Source organism: Emydura macquarii, unplaced genomic scaffold (genome assembly GCF_026122565.2).
Source record: "Emydura macquarii macquarii isolate MOO-44397 ecotype Brisbane River unplaced genomic scaffold, CSIRO-AGI_Emac_v2 contig_2676, whole genome shotgun sequence".
NCBI classification, from domain to species: domain Eukaryota; kingdom Metazoa; phylum Chordata; order Testudines; family Chelidae; genus Emydura; species Emydura macquarii.
In genome coordinates this window covers 33,682,408-33,708,194 of record NW_027132813.1, presented here as the reverse complement: position 1 = coordinate 33,708,194, position 25,787 = coordinate 33,682,408, and the positions used below count along the sequence as shown (strand labels likewise).

The 25,787-nt window shown below is 40.3% G+C and overlaps 1 protein-coding gene across 6 annotated transcripts in view; it reads right to left on the bottom strand.

The window, feature by feature from the left end:
• CCDC85A (coiled-coil domain containing 85A) overlaps nt 1–25,787 on the bottom strand; it is a 161,598-nt gene that overhangs the window by 49,826 nt on the left and 85,985 nt on the right. The window contains exon 3 of one of the 6 annotated variants that reach the window (XM_067565183.1): nt 3,894–3,929. The exons of the other annotated variants lie outside the window; for them this stretch is intronic. Coding sequence (XP_067421284.1) covers nt 3,922–3,929 — 8 coding nt within the window. The 3' untranslated portion in view covers nt 3,894–3,921. Of the gene's footprint in view, nt 1–3,893; nt 3,930–25,787 lie in introns of those variants that run through there. 6 annotated transcript variants of the gene reach the window in all.

Genomic DNA, 25,787 nt, shown 5'->3' with positions numbered 1-25,787 from the left:
TAAGCACTTTTATAGTGATATAACTGCATCCACCTTAGGAGGGGCTGTACTGCCTAACTCCTAATGTTTTCTATGAGAATTAGGCACCTAGGCACTTCTGAAATTCCCACTAGATGCCTATTTGCATCCATTAGGCACTTAAATACCTTTAGAAACCTGGCCCCCATGTGTTTTGCTATCATTAAAAGAAGCAAACAGGATAGGTGGGATGTATCAGTGGAGGACCAGTACACAAATCAGAAAACCACTTGATGGTATCATACAAAGAACCAGTGGTACCACACTAACCGTATTGTACAAAGTTGTGAGTGCCACATTGCAGGAAGCATATTGAATAAAGTACGCAGGAGTGGAACTATGATAAATGGTCTCTGAATTATAGGAAAACTACATTTATATTCCGTAGAAGAGAGATTAAGATAAGTTAGTGTATAGAGAAGGTAGATTCAATAGAACTATTTGAGAGGAAGGCAGGTTAACTTAAGAACAAAAACACCAGCTTAAAATGATCAGGACATAAAGGTTTTTAGGATTCATTTTTTTTTTACACAGAAGTAATTAACATGTGGAATAGGTTACCAAAGGCAGTAAAAGATGTTGCAACACTAAATATGTCCTCTACATCACTACTAGGAGTGAGACTGAAACCATCAGCTTTTATGTCACATAGCCCATTAAAGTACCATCACATAATAATGACTTTTGGTCTCTACTTTGACTTTGAAGCAGAAAGGTGACCACTTTGAAGCAAAATTACCTTGTTGACAATCTCAGGAGAGAGGTGAACTTTTAGAAAATTAACTACCCCCTCAGTGCTGCTGGCTATAAGGAAGTGTGCCGAGTCCATGTCCATCCTATAAGTGTTTTTGCGGTAATGAGAAGACTTCAGTCTACAAGATTGTCAATATTGTACATTTTGCCACTACTAAATTATTATAAAACTGTTTGCACTTTTATAAAGCCCTCCATCTGAGAAGCTCAAAGCCTTTACTAATATTTAAGGGCTATTTGTGGGCCCATTTGTGAGATAAGTAAGTATGATTCGTACTCCTTTACAGATGGAGAAACTGAGTCACAGAGAAGCTAAGGCCAAAATTTTCAAAAGTGGGTCTTTCTGGGAGCCTCAGTTTTGGGGTACCCAACCTGAGATTCTTTGGGGCTGGTTTTGCCAAGCATTGAATACCCATAACTCTAAACAAAAATCAATGGAAGGGAAAGAAGCTCAGCACCTCTCATGTTTAGTATCCAAAACTTGAGGTACTAAAAAATAGTCCACTTTTATAAACTTTGGCCTACATGACTTGCCCAGTGAATTACAGGAAGTCGGTGCCGAAGCAGGAAATAAAGATACATAATAAAGATGTTACTGAGAAGATCTTCCTGGCTCATCCCTCTGACTGTGCTGCCCCCTTCTTTGCATCCCTCCACTATCTCCCCTTTTTCCATTATATCAAGCAAAAAATACTTGTCTTCACTGGTAAGGCACCCTGAAACCATTCTTTCAAAAGTATTTAGGCACCTAAAAATGCAGATAGGTGCCTACTGGAATTTTAAAAAGTTTTGGCACCTAACTCCATTTCAAATCAGTGGACACCTACCCTGTTTAGACACTTTAAGAAGCTCTATGCTGCAGTCAATACCAGGCTCTGGATGCTGTTGTGTTAGAATTGTGTAACGTCTAAATAAAAATAATTTGTGTTAAATACAAGCTCTCCGTGCCTTTAACACAACTGCACACTCACACCCTGAAAGTTGGCCATTGATAAAGCAATAGATTTAATCATGAACTGCCAATGTCAAGTACCGCATGTGACACTTGCACATTTGGCAGCCCTGTCATGCTGACCTTCAGCTCAGCAACAGAATTTCATGCATTTGGCTGAGCTGCAGGCAGGAACTACAGCCACTATGGCAGCTAGGGGCCACTGTGGCACACCCTGCACCACTGCTCTCCCTGCTGGATCCAGCTAGCATCATGCAGCGTGGGGCAGCAGCTGGAGCAAGGGATGTCAACAGCTGCACAAGGTAAGGGACTGTATTGGCATCAGGTTCCCTTGCCTTCCCCTCGCCCCCACAACCATACCACACCAACCCACCCCCACTTCCGTATTAGCACCAGTTAGTGTGCTCCAGCTCCAGATAGCAACCCAACACCAAGCAACTCCTGCCACCCTCAAACAACCACCAACCCAGGACACCCCAGCAGCCACAGGCAACCAACAAGCACCACCCCACTACCCCAGCACCCACCAACTTCCCCCTCTGTCCCACCCAAACAGCCACCATCTACCATATTTTGCACAGCTTCTTGTTCTACCCCTCCCACTGCTTAGGACAGAGTGTGTTGATCATGAGCTGAATTGTATTATGTGCAAATATGTAAATATGCAAATTAGGTAATTAAGTAATTTGCATAAATAACACAGGGAGCTGCACAAAATCAGGGTGAGGGAACAAAATATATCACATAAATACTAGCTAGATGGTTTCCTGGCCCACTTTTACAAAGAGATATCTCAGTGCTATTGTAATATGTTGATGTTGTGTTACTGCGGTGCTGATTAAGACATTGCTTAAAAAATTTGGAGGAAAATCAACCGTAATAACCGGCACACAAAAGTCCTGACAGATTACATCATAAACCTTCTTTATCTGCTTTTAATGCTATAATACTAATTTGAGAAGAGATCATATAAATATGGATCTTAATCTGTCTTCTATCCTCAACTACTAGTGTGCTTTTCCTGCAACTCTTGGCAGCTGCACTATGAAAAGTAGCATTTCTTTCCATTCAAATCTCAAATTGTGGCAGATGAATAGTTATGATCAATAGCCACATAACATTGTCTAAGCATCAGGTATATTCTGGGAGGGGAGAGGTGAAGCATCAGAGATTGACAGGAAACAGGATAGATAGACAGGAACTAGACAGGAAACCTGATTGGGTGGACTGGTGCTGTGAGATAGTAGAGAGAATCCTTTCTAGATGCCAAGATGACATATCTTGTTCACATGCTCAGGATCATACTAATTGCCAGATTTGGGATTGGGAAGGAATTTTTCCCCAGGTCATATAAAGGATTGAGGATTTTTCATCTTCCTCAACGGTGTATGGTGTGGTTTAGGCACTGGGGGTCAACTGAGCTTATCTCATCTAAGCAATTCCCTGCAATACTGGGGCCTCAGGAACTGATGTCTCCTATTCTCTGTCTGAGGCACACAGTTTAGTCTCCTGAGGAGGGAAATGCTTTAGTCCAACTAAAGTTTTTGGTATTAAGATAAGGGTACATGGCTGAAATGTTGTGATTTTGGTTTGTCTTGGAAAGAGCCAATGATTTCCAGATGCTGTGCTAGGGCTTATGATCAAATGTTTGCCTATCCAGCTAATGAAGTCAGAACAGTTTGAACCATACTGCACTGGTAATATGCCTCCACTAATGCCAGGCTGTCATTGACACTCCCATAGTTGCCACCACCACACTTGACCCATCCTTCAAGGGGGTTTCCCCAGCACAGAGAGGATTGTGGAAAAACTAATACAATCAGAGGCTCAGGCTGTATCGAGGCCCTGATTTATTAATACAACATGCTGTGGTGGTGGGTTACGTATTCTTCCTGAAGTTGGACAAAGGGAGATCTGCATGGAGGGAGCCCTCCATCTGGATAATATGGAAGGGACAGATTTAGTACTTGCTTATTTGGACACAATAGAGGTGTGTTATCAAAGTGTGGGAGCTTAGTCAAGATTTATTGAAACATCAATGGGAGATGCATGGCTAAAATTCACACATCATCTTAAAAATATCTCTAAGTCTATCCTGGAGAGACCCAGTCTTTTGCTGTGTTCTTTCAGGCAAGCACATTTGTTTGGTTCATCGAGAAACATCTCTGCAGTCTCCATTTGTTATAGACACACACATTTCATACTTCTGGAGAAAGAGGAAGAGAGTGGGTAAAAAAAAATAAACAGAAGAAAATTCCATCTGACTTTGTGCTATATTGGATGGAAATAAACAATGCTCTTCAAAATAGACAAAAGACTAGGAAGGAATTGCAAAAATAGGAGCTCCAAGCCAGAATATGAGATTTGTGAGTATATTGTGTACCAAGTGCTTGGGGCCAAATCCTCAGCTGGTTAAATCAGTGTTGCTCCACTGATGTCAACACAGCTATGCTGATTTACACACAATGAGGAACTTATCCTCAATGAATAAATCTTGTTCAGCAGCCAGTCCAGTCAAGGATAGCACTTTATTAAGGAGACTGAGATATCCGTAAACCTTTTAGTTTGCCACTTCTGTAAACCTTAAATCCAAATCATGGATCCTTGTGCAATTTTCTCTGCAATGTCATGATTTAATCAGGAATAGCTTGGTACAGACGCAAAGGAAAATGAGATCAGTCATACATAAAACACGGCTACATTTCTCTTACCCTTCTACATATAATTTCAAGTTGTAGAGTGGTTAAAGGGGAAGATTTATTGAAGCTGCCACAGGGAGGATGTAAATTGCACCCCCTGAGCCAGGCATGGCCACTGCACTCTAGGAGAATTCATCATTCAAGGGAGGCTAGGTGGTGATGCTGTCTCCTGCCTTCCCTCTGGTTGTCTGCTGGTAGCAGCAGCTTTAATTTCCACATAGCAGACTTGCTGAGATGGATATGCTGACTCACTTGTACTCCAGCCACCTGGCCATGCCCATTTCTTGGCCTGTACCACCCACCTTTTCAGGCTGCAATGGCTCACTAGCCAAGGGGATGCTGCAGCCACTTTATGTCAGCACTATGTCCTCCCCTAGCAGCCATTCTGCTGCTGCATCTCTCTGCCAGCCATCTATTAAACCCAAACAAAACACCAGGTGAATCTAGCCCATGTTCTTTAACCTAGACTATCATCTCCTCCTCTTGATAGGTGGGGAAGTCAATGAAATCTACGTGCTTTCGTTTTACTATTCAGAGGCCAATAGTTTATCTAAACGGTCCCTCAAAGCTGTGCCATCTACTGCATAGGAGAAGTAATAAAATATATTTAGGAATGGCTCTAAATAAATGACTATGAACTGATTCATAAATACAGATCTGTCAATACATACTTTTTTGTAATGCCCAGCCTTGCCAAGAATAACCCAACTAGCAATTTCTGACTGCACCATCTTTCTGCAATGAGCTGTTTCTGTTGAAGGCTTTCAAAACCATGGTATGTTGCTATCTACTGAAGACTGGCGAGTTGGTCTCGACCACCGTCTCAATCCCTTATGGAAAAGTTCAGTTTAATTCAATGGGGATTAAATCAGTAGGATTCTATAGAAATTACTCTTAAACCTATAAAATTTATTACAAAATGATATTCATTCTGGCTTCTGTAGATTTTATTTTGTACCTTTCTGCTAATTTCTATAATCAGGGATATCGTCCTATATTAAACACTATTGGAGGCTTCAGAAATGCTTAGAGAAAGGCTATAATTTTCTATTACATTCTTTTCCATATGAGAGATCATAGCTGGTTACCTATATCATCCAGATGACACAAAAACATATTTTAAACAGAGTCTATTTTATTTCCTGGTTCATTGAATACTGAGTAAGCAGTTCCCTTTCCTAAATAATTGAACTCCACTTTAAACTACAATGGATAGTGGAAAAAAATATCTTTCAGAATTAAATGTGCAATGGAGATAGAACAGAATCCCATACCTGCTTCAATCTTCATGGAGAAACAGCCTTTTTTCAGAGTGCTGTTACCAGCAGTACAGGACGGTTATTGAAGTTTATATTACAATAGTGCCCAGAGGCTCCATTCAAGTGTTGGTTCTTTGCCTCCTTGTTTTTGATCCTTTTGGGTTTCACTCGGGTCATGTTTTCAAGATTTTTGCCACAATGACAAGGGCTAAACATTTGGGCTCTTTTAAATAAATATGGAAACTGAAAGTTTTACCTGATCACTTGACTTAAGGAATTGAGGATTTAAGAAAAACACCAAATATTGTTAGACTCACAATAAAAGAGTGGGCAACACTGCATCCACAGCAGACTCCTCGCATTACATGTAATCACTCAAACCTAAGTAGCCAGGCTAGACATGTCTATATATTAGAGTGCTTTATATTTCACACAATAACTGTGTGTTTCAATAACTGTGGTTTAATAATTAGGGAAAATACTTTAGGATGACTGAACCAACAGGATCTTCATAGCTATCATAACAATTTTATTAATATTAATACACATTGAAAAATATAGTAATTTTGTTTAAAAAAAAAAGAAAGAAGGAAAGAAAGTTCTTGAAAGAATTAAAATGTGAACATTTTACTCTCCCAACAGCTACAGATTGGAAATACATCTCCTGAGAGTTTTTAGGATTAAGACAAAAAGATATAACTATTCCTAGCATCCTGTATGATAGAAGACAGATATGACAGATATGACTTCAAGGATGAATTGCAATAAGTAAAACAGTCAGAAGGGAATTGCAAATCAGATGATATCATATACATATATCTACCATAACTCATTAAAAAAGACAATAAAAAAGACAACCTCTTTTTTTATTAAGTTAGAATGAGCTGAGATAGTAAAGTGATGAGGGCTATAAAAGTATCTAGATAGGTAGAAAGACTCTGTAATTGACCTAGCAGGGTAGATACTAGATCAGAATGCAGATAGCACTCTGAGGAGTTTAAAGGTAATGGGGAAAAGCAAATATAAGGATTCAGATATTTTAAACCAGAAGGGACCATTATGATTGATTGGTGATCCCCTGTAATCACAGGCCACAAAATTTCACTCTGTGACTCCATTAAAAAACAGTTACTAACCTTCCATAACTGTTGTTCTTCAAGATGTGTTGCTTATGTCCATTCCACGTTAGATATGTGCGCACCCTCGTGCACAGCTGTCAGAATTTTTGCCTTAGTGGTATCCGTAGGGCCAGCTCTGGCACCCTCTGGAGCCCTGCACTCATGCTGTGTATATGAGGTACCGCTGGCCCTGTGTCCCCTCAGTTCCTTCTTGCCGTCAGCTCTGACGGTGTAGACAGAGGGTGGGTTGTGGAATGGACATGAACACCACATCTCAAAGAACAACAGTTACGGAAAGTTAAGTCACCATTTTTTCTTCTTCGAGTGCTTGCTCATGTCGATTCCATGTTATGTGACTCACAAGCAGTATCCCTGGAAGTGGATTCGGAGTTCGTGGATGTGCCGCTTGCAATACTGCTCTACCAAGCTGGCATTGTCCTGGGCCTGCTGGGTGATAGCATAATGGGATGTGAAAGTATGAACTGAAGACCATATAGGAGCTCTGCAGGTGTCTTGGATCAGTACCTGTGACAGGAAGGCTGCTGATGAGGCTTGCACCCTGGTTGAGTGAGCTATTACAAATCATTGGCAGAGGCACTTTTGCTTATTCATAACAGAACTTGATGCAGGCGGTTATCTATGAAGAGATTCTCTGGGAAGAGATGGACAGACCTATCATCCTTTCTGCCACTGTGACAAAGAGCTGCATCAAACTTCAGAAGTGTTTAGTCTTTTCGATGTAGAAGGCCACGGCCTGTCTAACATGTAGGCTGTGCAACCTATGCTCCTCACTGGATCTGTGCAGTTTGGGGAAGAACACAGGCAGGAATATATCCTGGTTATTGTGGAACTGTGACACCTCCCTTGGTTGGGTGGGATCACAGCTGGACTTTGTCTGTATAAAACACTGTGTTAGGCGGTCCGAGGTGAGAGCTCTGATCTTGGAAATCCTTTGTGCTGAGGTGATCGCCACCAGAAAGAAAACTTTCCAGGAAACGGAGCAGCAGAGAGCAGGACACTAACAGCTTCAAAGGGATGGGGGGCATGAGCCTTGAAAGGACTAGATTCAGGTCCAAGGGAGAAATAGAATCTCTGACTTGCGGGTAAAGTCTCTCCAGGCCTTTTAAGAACCCTATTGTCATGTCATGGGAGAAAACTGATCTACTCAGGACCGGAGGATGGAAGGCCGAAATAGCTGCCAGGTGAACCTTAATTGACAGAAGAGCTAGGCCTCAATGCTTGAGATGCAACAGGTAGTCCAGTATGGACTGTACTCAGGTTTGGTGAGGAGAAAGATTCCGGTCCGAGGCCCAACAAAAAAACCTCTTCCATTTGGCCAGGTATGTTGTTCTGCTAAATGGTTTTCTGCTGCCCATGAGAACCTGCTAAACTTGCGCTAAGCAAGCCTTCTCCTCTACATTCAGCCATGCAGCAGCCATGCTGTCAGGTGTAGGGATGCTACATCCGGATGCAACAGACGGCCATGGACCTGGGACAGAAGGTCCAGCCAAGGTGGCAGTTCCAGAAGGGTTGCTATTGAGAGTCCCAGCAGGGTGCCGACCCAATGCTGTCGTGGCCATGCCAGGGCTATCAGTATCACTTTTGCCTTGTCCTGCTTCATCTTTAACAGGACCCTGTGGACCAGTAGTACCGGCAAGAAGGTGTGCAGCAGCGTCTCTGTCCCAGAGAGCACAAAGGCATCAGACAGCCGTTGGCGAACCCGCGGATGGAGCAGAACTGGTGGCTCCTTCTGTTCTGTCTGCACATGAACAGATCCACTTACTGTGGTGTCCTCAGGTTTGGCTGCTGGCTTCTGTCTCCCTACATCAGCTCCAGTTGTCTCTGTGGGTTCAATGGTCGGGAGGGCCTTGCTCTCATGCTCATCCAAGGAATGCGCTGTAGTTGTGGGATAGCGCAGGGAAACCCATTTCTCTCATCCCCAGCCACTGGGTCTACATCATGTTTTACACAAGAAGGGCAGAGACTGCTCTCAGAACAAGGCCGCAGGGCTACCTGGCAAGAACTACGGCACTAAATTTCCTGTTTTTCTGGCTCCTGTCAGAAACAGAAATTTGCCTCACAGCACAGGGATTTTTCATGCTCTGCTAATGATCTCATATGCATTTGAAAACTTCCTAAGAAACGTAAGAGGCAGCAGCCTAAACAAAAAACCCTGAAGAGAAACACATTGTTGACTTTTCCCACCCAATAATAAACCTTTCCATCCTTAAACAGAAGTCTCACTGGGAGCTGTTTCTGACTCCACAGGGGCAAAAGTTGTAGGCATATAACTCAGGGACAAGCTTTTGCATGGGGCCTGTTCTCCTCACCATGTGCAAAGTAGCCTTTTGCTGAGGACTGCTGGTCATGGGCTCAGAGAAATGAAGATTCCTAATACAGACTAAAAAAAAAAATTAAAAAAATCTCAGTATGTGGTGACGGGAGACTAAACAAATGTCCTTCTCTCTTATTCCTCTAATAGTAGCAATTACTACACACTGAGTCCCAGAGACAGTTGACAAGCAAACACTCTTCTATCTGGAAATATGCCAATGTCTGAGGGGGAACACACGCCTACTTTTTTCTGGTAGCATAAACAAACTTCAGCTAGGCTCTGTAATAGCCACAGAAGCAGAAGAATTATCAGGCAGAACAGATGCTGAACAACACATCCCGCTCTGTTGAAGACTAGATTCTCAACTGTCAGCACAGACAGACCAGGTCTGAATGAGGGACTGGCTCTTCTATGGAAAATTGCAGATTTACAGATAACCAAGATTTCCTTGACTTGAGAATTCAGGTACTCAACACTTTGCAAGATCAGACCCTAAGGGAGAAGAGTAGTATAAAGAAAGGTAGAAGAGAAAAAGCATCTGATACACATCTCTCTAAGACACTAGATAGGCTGCAAAGCTAAAGTGAGCAATTGATGGACAATTTTTCCACCTCAGTGTCTACTTCTTCCCATTTCTGACTGTTACAAAGAAGTTCATGGATGGATTCTTTCCTCATAATATTCACAATAACTCACAATATTCCTGAGCTTAGTTTTGCTCCCGCTGAGCCAGTCTGCATAGATGGCTGAGTTTTCCGACAGTACTTGTTATACCATGACTGTGTATTTAGCCATGTACTCAACATACAGGAAGACACTCCCTGCTCCAGGGAGTTTAAAATTTTAAAGGACAGACAAAAATAATACAGACACGAAATATACTTGATGATCAGAAGGAAATTGTTATAGGAAGATGGATTCTGTTTCTGACTAGCACAAGATTCTTAATGAAGAGCCTTCATATCATCCTTATACCATACAGCTAATTTTATTGTTCAAAGTTACAACACATTTTTTTACACACCAAGCTAAACTGTAGCATTTATCACTGACATTGGGAGTGGTGCAGAGGGGCCTATTTGCTGTATATAGAGCAAAGGGGCACTGTATCATGCTCTGTGGCCTTTGGGTCCTTGACAACAGTCATTCTTTTTAGATAATTCCTTAAAACTGAGTGAATTTAAGTACTGTCTTTTCAACAATTGCACCCATCTCCCAAAAAAAATCCCTATCCCAAGCAGTGCTTTCTATAATCAGAGAAGGGAGACAAGCCAAAGGCCCTATGAAGCCCAGTAAGAATCTCACTATGCCAGTCTACTTAACTTGTGAGGCACAAATTATGGTGATCAGTACATAACCCTAAACAATAGATCTGTCTCTGAGGTTTTTATAAGGCTCCTACCACTATGATATCTAAACACCGAAAGTAAATGCTGTGAAAGGTGACTTACTGTCAGTCCTGGAAGTAACAGCATCTATTGACCAGAGAATAAGTACAAGTCTGGCAGTACCATCTTCCCCATGACACGCTATTACTGTGCCTCAGCCTTCAGTCTCCAAGCTTATTCAGCTCTTGGCCCCTCTGTTGAAACTTTCAGCAAGGGTCCCAAAGCATGTCAATGGTTTTTGCTACATAGCCTCCTCTCTACTGATATAACAAGACTGAGACCAGCCTTTCATTTCACAATGGCCACTGAGAAGACACTGGTGAACAGCAATGACGTTCAGTCCCAGCTGACATGTTCTGGATTTAAACTGGCAATCTAAGGTAAAAGGACCTTTCTCCCCTTACCAATCTCCTAGGCCATCCAGTCCCTAACATATGAACACTTATAATCTTCAACTGAACTCTGTTAGCTTGACATACTAATATTCCATAAGCAATATATGCCCTATAATCACTCAATCATTTCTGTTTATTTTATTACTATAATCATTGAATCATTTTGTACATTAATAAAAGCAGGTTTTTATTTGTGTCATGAGCATATATGTCAGTCCTTGCTCAGTTTTTAGAAGAATATAAGGTAGGGGAGATATAACAGAAGCAGCTTTCAAAGGATGTGATCTTTTGTCCCTACATGCTTTTATTAGGAAGTGACTGAGAAATAAGCTCATATTTGGTTTTGAAGCTTTGAGAATGAAAAAAAGAGAAAACTTGACCTCAAATTAAACTAACAAATGAAACAAATCTGCTACTGTGGAAGCCAAAGTAATGTAGATATGTTTGAAAAAAAAAATAAAAGCACAGAAGAAATAAGTAATAAACAGAAACCTTTTATTTTGGGTAAGTCATCTTGTCTTTATTGCCTCATTTTTAATCACTGAGCAAAATGCTTCTTATGTTATAATTGGTAAAGAATTGACCATAAACCAAGAGAAAAATTGATTTTTTTTATACAACCACCCTCCTCAAAAAGTCATTACCACAGACGAGAGTCTCTTCTAAGGTACTGCAATCCCTCAAATTTAGCATCAAAGCATTGGCTAATAAAATTGTTAACTGTGGGTACCAACCATTATTATTTCAGAGTAATTGACTATGCAACGAAGATTCCTAAAGTATTTGTAGTAGGTCATGTAATACCCCGTTAACAATGCCACTTCATTCCTTTAGTTGATAACGGCCTTTCAGAGTATTAAATGAGAACATTAAAATCACAGTTGAAAGTATTTTTGTTTGAAAGATCTATCATAGCTGACAAATAGAACTTATGACCTCATATTTATTACAGAATGATACTTATTGCCTAAGTGATATTTTACAATGTTTTATTAAAAATGCTGGCATTAGTATATGAAGTATTTTAGAAACCTAGTTAACAGTATCAATAACCAGTCTGAAACTTGCTGTTATTAAGCTGACAACATAATGTGTTGCAAGCTAAAACGTATTTCCATACCTGTTATGGTCTGACAGGCTGCATGCTGTCCTTACAAAAAGTGTCACATCCAGATACAATCTCTCTTCGCATCTTTGGATTTCACTTGCAAACCTTTTTTTTTTTTTTTTTCCATTTCTTTGCATGTGTGTGTATATAAGTAAAAGTACAGCATAACTGACTAGCACAACTGGAGGAAAGTCCTCTTTTTAGCCACAAAACAGATATAGCCATCTATGCTTACTTCTCAAAACTACTGTACCATATCTGCCTTAAGCCTGACCTGGAGGGACCATCTCTAGTAGTAAGAAGGTAGTTCTCCAATCTATTTAATCCTCAGCTTCTCTGCAGACACTCCAGCAAGGTGACTATAGTAGAGCTAAATGTGATGGTAATTTCATCATGTGACTAACCATCCATTTCTAGGGGCTCTGCCAAATGATACAATCCACAGCGCTGGAGTCTTCAAATTCCACCTGTCTTGCAGTGGATTTCCTGGCCCACAAGGTGAATTCCACTGACAAAGGTCTGAATTTCTGAAGGGCTCAGCTCACCCAACTTCAACTGAAGTCAACTGGCATTGCAGGCATTCAGTATCTATGAAAATCAGCTCCTAGATGTCTCAAGTCAGGCACCCAAAAACAGATATCCAAAATTAATGAACACTGAAAAATGTTAGCCTATGTGCATTGTACAATGCTCACTTATACATCAGCAATTACATCACAATGTTTAAAACATTCAAAGGATAAAGAAAGAAAATTCTTCCATCACTAAAGACAAAGGACCACAATTATCCTTGTAAAATTTAGCCTACCGTATTATGTAAGTTATACATTTACTCAGTCTTTTATCTTCCAATTGTAAAAGCATTCTACCAAATCTGCTGATTCAGACAACCTCCTTTACATGAAAAGGAATGCAAATCTCCTTTCAATTCAGAATCCAGAAATATCATAGAAACTCAAGCGTGCATGAATATACTTCATGTATATTTCCTTGTAAAACTTGTTTATCACGCTAAGAATCACGTCACTGAATATCTCATACTACAAATCCTCTTGAAGTTTTTCCTCCATTAAAAATATAATGTATATAGCCCAAAATATTTATATCTTAAAGTTGTTGCTTAATGTTATTGAATATGCCACTTATCAAACCAATGCCATTTTGTTATTAAATCCAAAAAATTGACTATTGAATCAATGGTATCAGATACTGAATTAAATTTACTACTAATCTAATAAAATATATCACCTGGGCACATACATCACCAATCAATTAAATAAAGACTACATATTTAATTAAGTAATGCTAGCATATCGTTTACTGAAATGCAGTAAGGAATGAACCTTACTGAGTCTTATGCATTTTGCAGCAAAATATCAAATACCAAATCTGTCACAATTTTCAGGAGAATCCCCATTATGGATGAAGTCTCTCAGGAGGCATTTTAGAGGGTTTCAACCAAGATAATGTTTTGTAACGATCTGAGAACTACAGAATATTCTGTTTGATAGGGAAAGCCATAATGTACACAAGACACTGAAACACAGCCAACTATTCCAGTAAGAAGTGTACTCTGTTGACTCCATCATACACTGTAGTAAAAATCAGCATTAAAGTGCAGCAAATATTTTCATGCTTAACAAAGTTTGCCTTTACCATGTTAGATATATTCAAGAAAACCTCTAGAAAAAACACATACTATGCTGTATTCCTAGGAAAATACCTAGAGAATCAGCATCTGAGAGGTACTGTTTAACAAGTTTTTTGTACTTTTTTCCCCCCTACACAGGAATCCAGTTCTGCAGGAGGCCCACAGTTATTGTGTGTGCTTGTGTGCATATGTCTCCTTTTCTGTAGAGCATTAAGGGTATTCTCTGTACACTGTAAATGTGGGTTTATGTTAACAAATTGATTTACAGACTATGCCCAAATTATGCCCTTCTGACTTTAATAGGAGTTGCATGCATGAATCTGAAGGCAGACTCTCTGTTGCTACTTTTACCAATATGAACCATATATTTGTTCAGAATTTATCATTAACCATGTATTTATTAATTAACCTAATTTCATTTATGTTCCCTCCCATAACAATTAGTACAGAAGGAATTTATTGAACTATGGCATGTTGCCTTAAAAAATTCAAAGCAGGTGTGAAGTTCTGTTTCCCCTTCTTCAATATGCATCAGCTTTAACTGCCTCCATATTCTTCTAAGCAGTGAAACAGGTCATATCATTTTAAAGATAAGTGATAAGGACACACATATAACCTAATTAGCAGCAAACTGGGCCCCAATCCTTTGATTATTCTGCGTCTTACTCTCCACTCCTGCATAGGTTGACGGTAAGTAGGCAGGCAGAACAGAAAGTGGGTATGACATGAAGCTGTGCTGACATGGAGAGGGAACTAACATGGAGAGGGTATTTTGATTCTCAGAGTCCATTATGGGGGCATCACAACTATGTACAGCTCCTTACTCAGAGCAGATTGTTCTTAACAATCTACTCCTTAGTGTAGAAACACAAAGATAAATAATAAAAAGGACTTGTGATGGGGTGTACTCCTCACTAAGAAAGGTAGGGAAGGAATGAAGTAGGAGCCCATTAGGACAAGGACATAAAGAGGAGGCTGCGTAAGCCATGGGGAAGGCCCTGAGCAATAGAGAAAATGCAATTACCTTCTCCTTAGATATAAACTTTTAAGCACTTGGAAAATTTTCAATGTAGGTAAAAGCTTCTCCCTATCCCCTTAATTTCCCTCTATCCCTACATCCCATCCAAGTGTAATTCCCACTAGCACACACATCTGCTATGGACTTGCCAAAGACTGCAGGTGGGAAGCCTCATTTTGATGGGTCTTATGAGACCTGTCGAGGCAAAACTCCACTCCTGCAGACTTTATAGGCAAACTAATTTAAATATCTGAGTCCCATTCAAAAACCCAAATAAAAAAATTCTGTGACAATGCGTTAAAGCAGAAAGTGTGTTGTTGACTGGAAGCCCTTCCATTTAATTCAATGGGCTTTGAATCAAACCCATTGGTCTAGTCTCACTGACACATGGTCTGCGTCTCTCTCTCCCTGACACCCAGGAGAAATATCACTGGTTAGCCTTGGTCGTATTTTGCTTTTCCTGGTGGGAAAGATTAATATAACAAATGCTAGTTTCAATAAGTTATTTGCAAATTTACACTTTCAAAAGTAATTGACTTTCATCTACTGCTGCTGGTACTGCTGGTCCCCTCTGCTGCATGAATTTGTTCCTCTCTTCTTAGAGCTGAAACATGCTCCATTTGTTACCATGAAACCAGTCCCATGGACCATGATGAGTTATCACACACAATAATTAAGTCTACCTGGCCCTGTGAACCCTCATATAAAAGTTCACCAATCCTAGAGGAAATTACTGATGCCATTACACAAGACCAAAGGTTTATGAATGTCATATTTCGTAACTGTGAAGTTCTGTTCACAGTATGGGCTTGTCTACACTTGCACACTGCAGCTGCGTCACTGTAGTGCTTAGGAAGACACTACCTATGCCACTGGTATAGGTACTCCACCTCTCCAAGAGGCGGTAGTTATGTTGACAGTAAAACAGGAGAAGCCTTCCTGTCAACATAGCACTGTCTACGCCAGGGTTAGTATAACTATGTACACACTCCTGAGCAACGTAGTTATACCAAAGTAAGTTTGTAGTGTAGACCAAGTCTTAGGCTGCTGCTCAATTTATTTGAGCCCTCTGTGGAAAAACTATTTTAAAATTTCTAAAAATCTTCCTAACTAGTTTAAAGTTCAATAAGCTGGTGCCATATTAAACTGACATTCTGTTGAATCGAAGATGAGTTTGATTGTACTGCAACTTCAGTAATGACACGCACGTAATCAAAAGGTGAGATTCATATCCCTGACAAAAATGTATTCTACAGTAAAAGGACAGAACCAATTATTAGTTATTACACCCATAAAGTGACTTTTACTATAGTTTTTGCTTATTACACTAAAATAAATGGTGTATACTTTTTTAAATATGAATTTTCTTTTGATGGAGGGAGCAATAGGCAATTCACAGTCTTTACTCAAACAAAATGCCCACTGACTTCATTTTTGTGTGATTAAGGACCACATAAAGACTTCAGAATTTGCTCCACTGTGACCACTTCCAGTGTCTGATAATTCCTAAAACTGACAAGTTAATAGCTATTATTAGATCTTCCGAGTTTCTTAGGATCACAACACAGTAATGCCCATATTTAATGTTATTACTTAAGTAAGTAGCTGCCATTGGGAATACTCAAACCTACTAAATTACATTCCTGATAACGGATTGCACCAATATTTAATGAAATTAGAAGATAGTCAAAACCACTACATTATATACATAAAATGATTGCACACAACATTTCCTTATGCACAACTCAGTTTATGATAAGTGTACTACTTTTTATGAACTAGATTCAAAGCTAGCAGGAGTCAGTAAAGTCAGTCTTTCCACTAACTTTAGTGGGTGAAGAATAAGACCCTACATGCCTGCATGGCCCAGAAAGGTTGGCTTACTGTTTCCCATCCTCTTGATAAACATGTGTCTTACATCCTACAGGCTCCTCAGCTGTGAAGAAATATACAGAAGGTCAGATTCTGCCCTCAGTAATGTCTGTGTGATCCAAGAGCAGACTTTGGCACAGTGCATCTTTTTGCAGCTGAAGAATCTGTAAAAGACAGATGCTTATGAAGAAGACAAAAAGGGGGAAGTGGTATTGGAGATTAGTTAAGTGTATAAGTGTAGAATTTGGCCTGGAGCCTTTACTTTATTTATGCCAAACTAGGTAAAATAATTAAAAACTGGTGAAAACATTTAAATAATCATCAATACCCACTTTTAAGAAAAGATGTAGGATAAAATTCACAAAAGCATCTTAAGACACTAAAGAGTCTTAGGAACCTGAGTTCTATTTTTAGAAGTGATATAGGCATATTTAACTGAATACTGACAAATGTAATTATCCCAAATGTGGTGGAGAAATATTTTTAAAAGGTAAGTAAATACATATGCTCACACATATACACACATTTTGGGTATATACATATATCGATCGATCAATTGATTGATCAATCAATATTATGGTATATACATATAGCCATATTCAACCTGTCAAAATAAGAGAGATGGGCACTTTAATCATCAGTACATTCCAGACATAGTATTTGCTGTCAGAAGAACAGCAATATCATTTGTAGATTCCACCAATTCATGTAAACTAAATTTAGTATTTTACAAAAGTGTTGTAAGATGAAATTTTTGGCTTGCTATATTCAAGTCAAATGCATTACTGTAATGATTGTAAAACTGAAGAGGGCAATCAATCACACATTATTTAATTCCTTTGAAAATGTGTTTGTGTAATGAAACAATGTGCCTGAGATTATAAAAAATGGATTTTTAATCCATACTGTATGTAGCAGGAATTCCTGCTTAGAATTCTAATGCAACTTCTCGCATCAAGGCAGATTGCTGAGCCCTGGAGAAATTAATGTGATTCCATGCAAGTGCATTAGTCCAATTGCTTGCAAGAAGTTGCAGAACTGGAGCCTATATCTGTATAATACAATGTGATTACACCAATATCGATTACACAATACAAATCAGTGATTTCTTAGTTTGCCTGGACAAATAATTTTATAATAAAATACATTCTACTCAATCTTTTCAATTCTACTAGTCAATATCCACAATCCTTTCATTTTAGATGGACAGTTTCACCTTAAGAATGCATTTGAGCTGGGAGGTGTGATTTCCTACCTGCATAGACATTTCTGCACTAATTCTGCTCAAACTAGCACACTAAAAACAGTGTAGCAAGATTGGCATGCCCACAGTCCCCTGGGAATCACACCTCCAAGCTCAAATGTAGACTACCCTACGTGTGAAACTTTTTATGCATTTTTAAGAATAGGAGATTGTAGGAACACTAATGATTTTAGCAAAAATATTGTAACTTGTGCAAAGATTAATTTTATAGTAGGGGTCTGAGGTAAGGCACTGTGGCCTCCCCCGGACACAGAGCCCGAGGGAGGGCACGAGCAGCCTGAATGGACCCAATCAGGCCCAGCAGCTAGGTCTGCCTGGCAACAAGGGAACCGGGCCGCGATAGGACCGTTCGGCCAGCCCAATCAGCAGCAGCGGGGCAGAGCCGCCACAGGAAGAGGCGGTATAAAAGCCTGGCCCCAGAGCTCAGTCAGGGAGAGACTGCCACTGGAGACAGACGTGCTGCCCCGCCGGCAGAGGCATAGGCTGAAGCAGAGCCGCTGACCAACCCCAGCCCCAGCCCCAGCCGGGCCTGGGGACTGGGTAGGGCCTTCCCGGAGCTGGATCAGACAACCCGGCCAGAGAGACTGGGCTGAGGTACCCGAACCCCGGGACTGGACCGAGTCACCAGAGCCCTGGCCCTGGGCAGAGGCCCCGGAGTAACCCAGGTGGAGGGTATCCCCTGAGGTAGGACAGGACTTGAAGGAGCTTCCGGAAGCCGAGCCCCTCCCCGCACCAAATGACCTAGAGGAGCTGCCCCTCGACGAGGAGCTCCCCGCATTGCCGCTCATGGATGAGGAGGGACTGATGGGACAACCCCAAATGGAATACCCCTGTGATACCGAGGAGACAGGTACTGGGGCCAGCAGGGAGGAAATAAGCCGGGGGCAGACATAGCTTGTGGCTGAGTCTGAGGCCTAGTCGGTATGTTGCAGTGGGAGCCCTGCTGACACAGTGGCAACCGCTTTTGCCACTACCAGGGCCCTGGGCTGGGACGCAGTGGAGACGGGTGGGCCTGTGTCCCCCTTCCCTCCCTCTTTTCCTAGCCACCCTGAGGAGAGCCTCCTGCTCCCTACCGCTCCAGAGAGTGAACCCACTGCTGACTTGCTCGCTCGCCCTGCCTGAGGGCCAGAGCGATAACCTGCTTGCTCACCCTGTCTAAGGGTTAGAGCAGTCGACTGCTTGCTCGCTGAAAGCAAACCAATCCCCCTTGTATAGGAAGGCGCTGTGGCCTCCCCCGGAGACAGAGCCCGAGGGAGGACCCCAGAAACCAGGCCAGCGAGGTCAACCCGCTAACAGGGTCTAATTTATGTGTTCCTTTCACTTAAGGGTCAAATGTTGCTCTCCATTGCAATACTATAATCTAGAGTTCTATTGAGCTTTGGAGATTAACACTAACATAAATGAGCAACATTTGGCCTTATATTTTTTGCTATTTATTTTATCTTTGGTTCCATGTCCGATCATTCACACCGAGTCTTTGCTGTTTTGGCTGTTTCTCTGCCTTTCCATTTGCAGTGAGCTGTCTATCAGAGATTAACATTTTGGCAAATGCTGCCCCACCCAACTCTGAAGTTTCACCTTGAAAATTGGGCAACTGAACGGCAGAGATGCAAGAAAATTTCAAACTGTTTCCAGTGAAAAGCCAACTGAGAACTGATGAAAACCATAAAGCTACTTTCTGACACGGGTCTCTCTTCTGACACTACTCTGAAGCTGAGCATGCTGATTTTCTCATGGTGTGGATGTGAGCTAAGCTTGAAGAGCAGAAACACTGATAGGATAAGACAGGAATTGGAAGGGAGAATTTGGGCCGATTTGCACCACTGCATATTTTAAAAGGGCACACATGTTTCAGGCTCCACTTCTAACTTACCTTTACAACAGGGACACTTTCAAAGCTGATTGTCACCTTGCAAAAGTGTTCCTCTTCTCAAAATGTGTGCCTCAGTCTAAAAACACTTCTGTTAGGGGAAAGAATACTACCCCTTCCACATGTGGATAACAAAAGGCCAAAGTTCTCCCTAGTGCTGCACAGTGCAAAGGGAATAAAGGAGAAATAATTACCCCAAAAGCAATGAAAGGAGGTAGTAACATCACACTTCGCCATTTTTGGAATATCTAGAAGCCACTCCACACTAAACGCTATGTGGCTAAGTGTCCTTAGATTGAGGTGGGGTTTGGCGCTGGAGAGAGGAAGAGCTCCTGTATTATAGGCTTCCCTCTTACCAACACCTTTGGAGTCTCAAGCACAGATCTGATGTATCTCACTGCATTAACTCCCCTCCATTCCTTCCTCCCACCCCAAAGGAAGAAATAATGCACAGACACAGGGCTCACCGCACTGAATCCTCCATGTAATGACTACATTTAGGCCACATTTTTGGACAGTGTAACCTAAATATGAACGACCCCATCTCTGAAAGTCTAAAGAACATTTGACTGCTCTAGACCTTCACAATAAAATAGTTCAAACAATGGCCCAGTCAAAAATAAGCCATGAGAGGAATTTGCATGGACAGGTTTATTAATGTGCAGTGACAGCAGAGTGTTCCAAATTGGTTTTGATTAGTTTATTTGAATTATTCAGTGCGGGTAGGTGTGAGAACCACCATCTTTCCTCCAAGTATAGAAAGAGACAAGGTCTGTGTTCTTTGTTGTCTTGCTTGTTTCTGTTTTAGAAAATCCTAAGAATTCTTCAGATTATAACTGTAGTGAAACCAGTGATTGAAACAATGTGATGGGGCCTATTGAACACATCAATGGGAGTTTTTCTTGATTAAGGACTTGGATTGGGCTGAAGTAGCTTCTATGGTCATGCTCTATATGCTCTAAAAGGAAAGGTTTGCTCACCCTACCCACTGAGTCTCTCCCCAGCTACACAGTCTGGGCCTGTGATAAGTCCTGGGACTTGCTGAAACACCAACTGTATTGTTCTTCATTTACTTTAATGTGATTGCCTATGAAATCTTAAGTACCACCATGTAAAACTGGCAGAAATGTGTTTATTGCAACATGCCCTCCACTCAAATACATTTTGTCAATAAAAACTACTGATAAATATTGTCTCACACTCCAGGAAAAGCAGCTCTTACAAGGTTTTTTAGTATCTGTTTTCCAAGAATGCACTGATTAGGGCCCCATAATATACAATAAAAATTAAATGTAAACACTAACAAAGGATAAATGTTTTATATAGTAATTTTATTTATTTTATATTTTATATAATTCTGCTGTATCACATACACTGCAATTCACCTTCAGCTGGTGTGATGAAAGTTTCTCTGTTGAACTTTTGACCCACTTAAGATAGAAAAGCTCACTATTGTATTAATAATATGTTCTATGTGCTATAATGGACCCTTACTCATTCTAAGCACTTACATGTATTGTCCCACTGAAGCCAATATGGCCAACATGGGAGCAAGCACCAGAAGCACATACAGACCTACTAGATCGAGCATTGGACTAGGAGTCAAGAGACCTGGTTTCTATCTTTAGCTTGACCAATGACCAATGTGTGCCCTTGGGTGAGTCCCATCACCTTTCTGTGACACTCTTTCTCCCTTTTGTGCGTTTTTCTATTTTGAGTATAAGCTCTTCAGAGCAAGGACTGTCTCATAAGAATGGCAATATTGGGTCAGACCTATGGTCCATCTGGCCCAGTATCCTATCTTCCGACAGTGGCCAGTGCCAGATGCTTCAGAGGGAGCAAACAGAACAGGGCAATTATCGAGTGATCCATCCTGAAATCCTGTCCCAGCTCCTGGCATTAGAGGCTTAGGGACACCCAGAGTATGAGGTTGCATCTCTGACCATCTTGGCTAATAGCCATTGATGGATCTATCAGCCATGAACTTATCTAATTCTTTTTTTGAACACAGTTATACTTTTGGCCATCACAACATCCCATGACAACGAGTTCCACAGGTGGACTGTGCAGTGTATGAAGGAATACTCCCTTTTATTTGTTTTAAATCTGTTCATGGGGTGACCCTTGGTTCTTGTGTTAAGTAATGGGGTAAATAACTCTTCCTTATTCACTTTCTCCACACCATTCATGATTTTAGAGACCTCTATCATATCTCCCCCTTAATCACACTCTTTTCAATCTCTCTTCATATGGAAGCTGCTCCAGACCCATAATCATATTTGTTGCTCTTCTCTGTAATTTTCCAACTCCTATATATTTGTTTTGATATGGGGTGACCAGCACTGCATGCAATATTCAAGGTGTGGGGGTACTATGGATTAATATAATGGCATTACGATATTTTCTGTTTTATTATTATCTATCCCTTTCCTAACAGTTCCACATTGTTAGTTTTTGGACAGCTGCTGCACATTGAGCAGATGTTTTCAAAGAACTATTCATAACATTTCCAAGATTTCTTTCGTGAGTTGTAAAAGCTAATTTAGACCTCATCATTTTGCATGTATAGCTGGGATTATGTTTTCCAATATGCATTACTTTGTATTTATCAAAACTGGATTCCATATGACATTTTGGTACCCAGTCACCTAGTTTTGTGAGATCCCTTTGTAACTCTTCCCAGTCAGCTTTGGATTTAATTATCTTGAGTAATTTCTATCTGCAGACTTTGCCACCTTACTGTTTACCCTTCTTTCCAGATCATTTATGAATAAATTGTACAGCACTGTTCCCCGTAGAGATTCTTAAATGGACACTACCATTTACCTCTCTCTACCATGAAAACCTGACCATTTATTCCAACCCATTGTTTCCTATCAGTTACTGATCCATGAGAGGCCCTTTCTTCTTATGCCATGACTGCTTATTTTGCTTAAGGGCCTATGGTGAGGGACCTTGTCAAAGACTTTCTGAAAGTCCAAGTACACTATAGCCACTGAATCACCCTGGTTCAAATGGTGGTTGACAACCGCAAAAAATTCTAACAGATTAGTGAGGTATGATTTCTCTTTACAAAAAGCAGTGTTGACTCTTCCTCAATATATCGTGTCTATCTATGAATCTGATAATTCTGTTCATTACTATAGTTTTATCCAAATTTGTCTGGTACTGAAGTGAGGTTTATCAGCCTGTAATTGAGTCTATTTTAAAAAAATCAGAGTTACATTAGCTATCCTCCAGTCATCTGATACAGAGTCTGATTTAAGTGATATAGGCTAAATACCACAGTAGTTCCTCAATTTCATATCTGAGTTGCTTCAAAACTCTTGAGTGAATACCATTTATTACTGTTTAATGTATCAATTTATTCCAAAACCTCCTCTACTGATACCTCAATCTGGGACAGTTCCTCACATTTGTCACCTAAAAAGAATGGCTCAGAGGTGGGAAACTCCCTCACATCCTCTGCAGTGAAGACCAATGCAAAAACTTCATTTAGCTTTTTTGCAACGGCCTTGTCTTCCTCAAGTGCTCCTTTAGCACCTCGATTGTCCAGTGGATCCACTGATTGGCAGGCTTCCTCATTCTGATGTACTTAAAAAAAATTGCTGTCATTTGTTAGTTGCTCTTCAAATTCTTTTTTGGCCTGCCTACTTATACTTTTACACTTGTCTTGCCAGAGTTTATGATCCTTTCTGTTCTCCTCAGTAAGATTTGATTTCCTTTAAAAATTGGAGTTTTTATCTCTAACCACCTCTTTTACTCTGTTTAGCCAAGGTGGCATTTTTTTTTTGTCCTCTTACTGGTTTGTTTGGTTTTTTTCCCCCATTCTTCATTAGGTGTATGCCACATCAACACAATATGTATACTACACAGGCTACAGCTGTGTGCTGATTGGACCACAAGCAGCCCGCGAGCTGTGGGTTGAGAACCACTGCTTTGAAGCTACTGAAAACAGGAAAGTCAAAACAGGCAACAGGACTGAGAATTAATAGAAATTCATGTCTCTTTTTCTCTTAGATGTGGATAATATGCATAATGTTTCAGTATTAATCTTGCCCTCAAGTACAGTACACTACAGCTCAATATTTATTAGTGAGACAGTAGCTATATATTGTGGCAGAGTATATTCAATAACATGTAAAATTTAAGTAATATTAATAATTTAATAATTAAGCAATGATTAATAGAAATTTTAAATAAATAATAAGTTGCATTAGAACATACTTGTCATGTATAAAATTATTTTAAAATATTTAACAGATGAGACTATAGCAAATACAAAGCACTTATAGGAAGTAATTTAAACCCGTCTCCACAATGCGATCCAACACAATTGTAATGCATTTACAAAAGTGACTATTAAAAAGCCACCATTTACCCAAAGTTTTCACATCACAGTAACTGAGATACTACAGGTATTTTCCTGTACTGAGAATAGGATAGATCATGGTCCTGTGGAGTGCTAATTCTGGGTAAATGGTTTTTATGGGCACACTTTAAGAGCAATGTTATTTATCATTAATTAAGAAGGGCCAGATTTTGCCACTTTTACTCATGACCTGACCCTGTACCTAAAACCAACATTGATTTCAGTGGTGCTTTGTGTAGATGCAGGAGACCAACTACCTGTGCATTGTAACTTGCAGGACTGGCACCTTTCTGCTCAAGTAGTCCCACTGATTTCAGTGATATTCCTCTCAATGTTCTATTCAACATGGACATGAGAATCTGGCCCTAAATATCTAAGCATATAGGGCAGGCATCTTCCATGACTGCAGGGTCAACTGAAATATCAGTGCCTCTTACTAAAAAAGATATGATACTGAAATACAAAAAACTACGTTAAGGACAAATTCCTGCATCCCATAAGGGACAAATTCACTGCTGGTGTAACACCACTGAAACCAAAAAGACCAGTGCACCTTATCACTGTATTCAATTGTTGACCAATATATGCTGGCTAGCATATATATCATATTGATAATATGTATTAGCCACACCATATACACATTAGTATGCATTAAGCACAAATAGCATAGCAGTTATATAGCCTAAATCGGTCTGTACCTTTACTACAATCCGGTTCTCTTATGCTAAATATCCCATAACACCTGGAGGTAGCTGAAGAAAGCCTTTGAATAAGCAGACAGGAAACTTGTCAAAATCAAGATACATTTGTTCTGTCTTAGTGCACGCTAGGAAAGTACATCCAGAGACCAGTACCTGAAATGCTAGTATCCAAAACAAAGATAAGAAAGGAACAGAACAAGAAATTAGGGAAGTGGGACAAATGGGTTGGATTTTAGTGACATATCAGGAGATGTGTAACCAGTAAAATCATCATATAAATACCAGCTGAAATTTGTAATGTGGGGACCATACCTTCTGCGTAACATGACACTGCTGCACAAGACAGCTTCCCAGAGAGTGGTATTGTGTAGAATCTTTGTCCTGTACTTCATTATTATTGGCTTAGAGCAACAAACCTGACTAACATTGGTTATTTGGCCTCTTGAATGTATTTCAGATCAAGCAATTGACTATGCAATTTATCACCACATTTGACACTGCACTCAGAGACTTGCCTGCTCCAGAGGTGGAGACAATAGTTCTAAAAGCCTATTGATTAATGATTACCAAAATTACTTCTTACAGGAGCTGCTATTAAGAACTTAACATTAACACAAGTGAGATACCACAGTTATTTTTCTATTCTAGATATACTGAAATTCTGCAGTAACCCTGGGTAAATGCTGACTTTTCAACAGCAATTACTACAAATACATTTTTATACAATGTATTACAGAATGTGTTATGGAACTGATTAAACTGGCCCAAGGCATCTAATGGAAGCCAGCCATAGGCCCTGATCTTTCAATGTGCACAGGGTGGAGGAACCCCTGTACTCCAGCTGAAGTCCATTGACTTCAGTGGGGCTGATCACAGTGCACCTGTAGAATTGTGGCTATGGTCTGAAGAACAAAGAGTTATAAGTTAATTTCTATCTGTGACTCCCCTGATTTCAGCAGCAATCCGCTTTAAAGCACATCAGTTACAATATGTACCAAAGAACCCTGTGCTTAA